The sequence below is a fragment of the Lupinus angustifolius genome, chromosome LG20, assembly GCF_001865875.1.
Source record: "Lupinus angustifolius cultivar Tanjil chromosome LG20, LupAngTanjil_v1.0, whole genome shotgun sequence".
NCBI classification, from domain to species: domain Eukaryota; kingdom Viridiplantae; phylum Streptophyta; class Magnoliopsida; order Fabales; family Fabaceae; genus Lupinus; species Lupinus angustifolius.
In genome coordinates this window covers 9,943,846-9,949,639 of record NC_032028.1, presented here as the reverse complement: position 1 = coordinate 9,949,639, position 5,794 = coordinate 9,943,846, and the positions used below count along the sequence as shown (strand labels likewise).

General features: G+C 30.1%; 2 protein-coding genes across 2 annotated transcripts; both read left to right on the top strand.

Moving 5' to 3' along the window:
* On the top strand, positions 240 to 891 carry LOC109335718. The gene is made up of 2 exons (XM_019571867.1): positions 240 to 348; positions 465 to 891. Exons 1-2 carry the CDS (start codon positions 288 to 290, stop codon positions 773 to 775), a joined length of 372 nt encoding a protein of 123 aa, XP_019427412.1. The 5' UTR covers positions 240 to 287; the 3' UTR covers positions 776 to 891.
* LOC109335716 lies at positions 5,143 to 5,794 on the top strand. Its single transcript, XM_019571866.1, has 2 exons — positions 5,143 to 5,251; positions 5,368 to 5,794. Exons 1-2 carry the CDS (start codon positions 5,191 to 5,193, stop codon positions 5,676 to 5,678), a joined length of 372 nt encoding a protein of 123 aa, XP_019427411.1. The 5' UTR covers positions 5,143 to 5,190; the 3' UTR covers positions 5,679 to 5,794.

Here is a 5,794-nt window from a genome sequence, read left to right as displayed (position 1 = left end):
TTATTTCTCAAGGTACTATTTTCTTCTCATGTTTGAATTGAAACCAAAAAAAAGTTCTTGTTCATAACTTGGACATCATTTTATACTCTAATACATAAGATAATACATAGTTTACCTTTATATCTTATCAATCAAATTATACTCTAATACATAGTTTACCTTTATATCTTTTGTTATGAAATTGACTATTCTTCCAACTCCTTAATTTACCTATATATAGCGCAACATACTTTCACCTTGCCAAAGCAAATACTCAACAATAGAAACTAGCCTTCATACTATTAGAAATGGTTGTCACCATTAAGAGTATAAGCATATTTCTCTTCTTCCTTGGCCTTATTTTTCAAGGTAATGTTTTCTTCTCATGTTTAAATTGAAACCAAAAAAAGTTCTTGTGCATAACTTGGACATCATTTTCATTATGTACGTTTCTTATATTATAACTTTCTTCCCATTTTTTCCAGGCTATTGTAAACCATGCTCCTTGGGGGATCTATCTGTAAAGAAATCTAAGACAGGAGTTAAAATTCAAGGAAAGCCAGAGTGGCTTGTGACTGTTACCAACAACTGCCATTGTGGTCAAAGTCAAGTGATATTAAACTGTCGTGGATATAAAACAGTTGAACCAGTTGACCCTAATATTTTGACATACTCTGGCACTGATTATTGTCTCATTAATTATGGTAAACCTATCTACAAGCAACCAGTCACCTTCAAATATGCTTGGGATGAAGCTTTTTCGATGAGTCCAAATTCCTCACAGATGGCTTGTTAAGTTCCAAATGTTGGCTCTTATATACTTTGATGACATTTACTTTTTCTTGCCGTCATAAAATGCTGAATAATACAAGTCTGTATAAATAATATTATATCTAAATGATAAAAGTGTTATATCTTATAACTTTCCTTTAGTTTTGTATGTGATTCTCTCTTTGGAGAGGATCCTCATCTAATAAACAATGGGGCAAAACCCCCACATGTTTAGATGGTTAAGCTTTCCTTGTACGACAATACAATAAAGTCTTGCAATGCATAATTAAAGGAAGTAGCTAGAAGATTTTTTATTGAAGTGATAAAAACTTCTCTATTAAATAATTTTATTTACAATATTTGTTAAAATAAAATGTGTGATTAGGTGGTAGTCAATATTTTAAAAGTATAAACAAATGTAGTAATCGTGTACTTGATACTCCATTACAATGTTTTGGTTAAATTAAGTCACTATCATAAAAAACAATTTTAATTGAAAACCAATCAACATGACCAATAAATTTTAAATGAAAACCAACAGAGATAAACAATTTACCCAGTTTTAACTAGTATAATTGCATAAGCGGTATAATTGATCTACCATTCTCATATAGGAATCGATTTACTTGTTGAACTGACCAGTACAGTTTGGTTTTTATAACATTGGGTCAAATATAACCTTCAATGATTGTTCCCCTTCATTTTCAACACGACAAACACCAATTTAGTACAATAATTGTGCGTGATAATAATGGTCATGTCCATCTTAGTGATTGTCCCCAAATCTCCAACGCTAACAACATGGAGTAATGTAATTGGCCCAATTCCATCATTTTTCACACTAGATAATGACCAATCTTACTTCATGTGTTGGATCTCATGTGCTACTTTTCCTCTAGCCATAATCGTTGACTCCTTCGCTTTCCGTATCATGCTGAAGAATCTGAACTACAATGATGCCACATGGCGCTACATAAAACGGCCGTGTGTTGGGCATGTTTTTTTTTGTTTTAATTATTTTAAGATTGAATGTCCACCTTCGTCCATAAAATTTTTCATGTGTACTAATTTGATCTCCGAAAAATTAAAAACTCAAACTATCACTGCAAAAATGTAAATGCAAGTCAATATAGTATATGTCGGGTCATAAAAATGCTAAAAAAAGTAATTGAACTGACATTTGATATTTATGACGACCATTTTGGGTTTTTAATTTTTCCAGGGATCAAAAAAGGTATAACAACAATCTTTACCATTTTGGTCAATCTTTACCATCATGTTCTTTACCAAAAACTGGTAATGATATTTTTGTTTTCCTTCCTTCGTATGTTTTGATCGTTCAAGACCATTTTGGACTAATTTGATAAATGTTCGAATTCCTTATTTTTTTGCTTTCAGAATACATTTGACTAACTTCTTAGTTTAACTTTTATTTTTGCTAACCGAGTCAATTCTTACTGGAATCTACGAGTACCCAACAAATGTTGACCTTTAATTATATGTAATATATTTTATTATAATCAATATATATAAATAATTATTACTGGATTTAAAATGTGATATGTGATAGATTCATCATTATATTTCAACCATTATAATTCATTATTAAATCATAATAAAATATATTATAATCTCAAATTAATAAAAGAATTATATATAGAAAATATTCATTACAAAATAAATTTATGTATTTTTGGGTACTAGTCGGGTGGGCATCATGTTATTGGTCTACATTCATAAGCTATTATAGTGGGTGCCTACTGCGATTATTTTTACATGTACACACAAGTGTATATCCTTTTGTCATCTCTAATCCCTTACTAGATGAATCCTTAACCTTCGCATCACGTTAAACAAGTATTATTAAGACATAATCTTTTATCAAAGTAGTTGAGGTATTCGTATGGTGCTAAACTACATGCTGGTGAAGTTAGATCTACATATTTATTATACTAACATTAATATTCACAAATTAATAAAAGTGTAATAAATAATTTTATTTACAACATTTGTTAAAACAAAAAGTGTGGCTTGGTGGTAAACAATATTTTAGAAGTATAAACAAAGATAGTGATCATGTATTTGGTCCTCCATATCACCAATTTAGTAAAATTAAGTCAGCATAAAAAAATATAATTTTAAACAAAAACCAGATGACATGACCGATACGGTTTAAATGAAAATCAGCTGGTATGAACGATTTTAGCCAGTTTTGACATGTATGATTGCGAGCGGTATGATTGATCTATCGTTATGGCATAGGGACTGGTTTACCAGTTGAACCGACAAGTACGCTTCGATTTTTACAACATTACATTAAATGTAGACTTTCACGCTTGTTTCCCTTCGTTTTCAGTATGACTCACACTATTTTGGTGCAATAATTGTACCCGACAATAATGGTCTCATCCATCTTAGTGAATATCCCCAAATCACCAATGCTTGCAACATGGAGTTGTGTGATTGGCCCAAATTCATCCTTTTACAGGTTAGATAACGATCAATCTTACTTCATATGTTGGATCTGATGTGTTGCTTTTCCTCCAAATGTCACCGTTGACTCCTTCGCTTTTTGTACCGATGCTGAAGAGTCTACACTACAATGATGCCATGTGACGCTTCATAACGACGACTGTGTTGGGCATGTTCATTTTTTTGTTTCCTTATTTGTTTTATTTATTTTTAGTGCGAATATTCACCCTTTTCCTTAAAAATATTTGTTGTACCAATTTGTTCTTTGAAAGGATAAAAACCCAAACTAGTATCCAATGTTGGGAATGTGAGTCAATACACTCCATGTCAGGGGTAATAAAAATACTAAAAAAATTAATTGGACTCACATTTAATATTTGTGACCAACATTTTGAGTTTTTAACTTTTCACACACAAAAAAGGAATAACAACAATCTTTACCATTTCGGTCAATCTTTACTATCACTTTATGTACCCAAAAAATGGTAAAGAAAATGGAAATGATGTTTTTTCCTATTTTGGCCATTCTAAACCATTTTGGACTAATTTTATAAATATGCTAACTCCTTTTTTCTATCCAAATAGATTTGACTAAATTCTTAATTTGACTTATATTTCTACTAACCAAGTCCATTCTTCTAGCAGTAATTTTATAGTTTATAATTAATCCAAATAAATTACTATATATTAAAAAGTTATTACAAGCGATAAAATAATAAACCAAAATAATAACTAATAAGATAAACATAAATTATAAAATAAATTGAATGAAATTGACTAATTCTTAGCTAAGATAATGTCTTATCAATCCAAATACACTCTAACATGCCCCCTAAAGCTAGCTTAATAAGCTTTAAGCTTGTTACAAATAATTCCTTAATTGTGTTTTATATGGTTCCACAAAGTCGTTAGAAATATGTTTTAATTGTGAAATCTATAGTAAAATCACCACAAATGATCATCGAGAATGAGAAAAGAACTCACAAATTATATAATTTGTCAACAGGGAGAAATGGACCACTGAAATAATAATCAATGGAAAGAGAAACCATTAATATAATCACCATCAGAATAATCGTTAACGAGAAAGTCATCACTTACATAATTCCTTATTAAGAGAAAAATACCTCCAAAATGAATGTTGGTGAGAATAGAACACAATGGTATAATCACCATCAAAATGACCGTTGATGAAAAATAAATAACTTCTTTCAAAATTTGTGAATGAGAAATTAAGCACTACCAAAATTATTATCGACGGGAAGAGAATATTGATATAATCACCATCGAAATTATCATTGATGAGAAAACAAATCGTTGCTAATATAATTCATCTCTAAGAGATAATGAACCACCAAAATGACTGTCAATGGAAATGAAAACAAATATACATATAAAATCAAGAAATTGAATCACTATATTGGAGAATGTTGATATTAGCTTATTTGAATGACTGGTGAAGGAAAATTGGAAATGCTAGGTTGAATAAGAAAAAATGAATGAATACAAATGAGAATGTGAGATGACAAAGCGAGAAGACTAATCAGATTTTCAAAATTTTCACACCTTGGTAGCGGAATAGTGACCAAATAGGTCATGGAGAATAAAATCATTCTAATACCATGCAGAAGTTTAAAATGGTAAAATATTGGTCAAACTCAAATATGAACTAGTTAAAATAATTTATTATACATGTAAAACAAATGGAAGAATAATAAAACCAAAAAATAACTAATAAGATAAATATAAAATATAGATAAATTCAAATAAAATGAAAGTAACTATATTTTATATAAGATAATATCCTATCAATCAAATTATACTCTAATACATAGTTTACCTTTATATCTTTTGTTATGAAATTGACTATTCTTCCAACTCCTTAATTTACCTATATATAGCGCAACATACTTTCACCTTGCCAAAGCAAATACTCAACAATAGAAACTAGCCTTCATACTATTAGAAATGGTTGTCACCATTAAGAGTATAAGCATATTTCTCTTCTTCCTTGGCCTTATTTTTCAAGGTAATGTTTTCTTCTCATGTTTAAATTGAAACCAAAAAAAGTTCTTGTGCATAACTTGGACATCATTTTCATTATGTACGTTTCTTATATTATAACTTTCTTCCCATTTTTTCCAGGCTATTGTAAACCATGCTCCTTGGGGGATCTATCTGTAAAGAAATCTAAGACAGGAGTTAAAATTCAAGGAAAGCCAGAGTGGCTTGTGACTGTTACCAACAACTGCCATTGTGGTCAAAGTCAAGTGATATTAAACTGTCGTGGATATAAAACAGTTGAACCAGTTGACCCTAATATTTTGACATACTCTGGCACTGATTATTGTCTCATTAATTATGGTAAACCTATCTACAAGCAACCAGTCACCTTCAAATATGCTTGGGATGAAGCTTTTTCGATGAGTCCAAATTCCTCACAGATGGCTTGTTAAGTTCCAAATGTTGGCTCTTATATACTTTGATGACATTTACTTTTTCTTGCCGTCATAAAATGCTGAATAATACAAGTCTGTATAAATAATATTATATCTAAATGATAAAAGTGTTA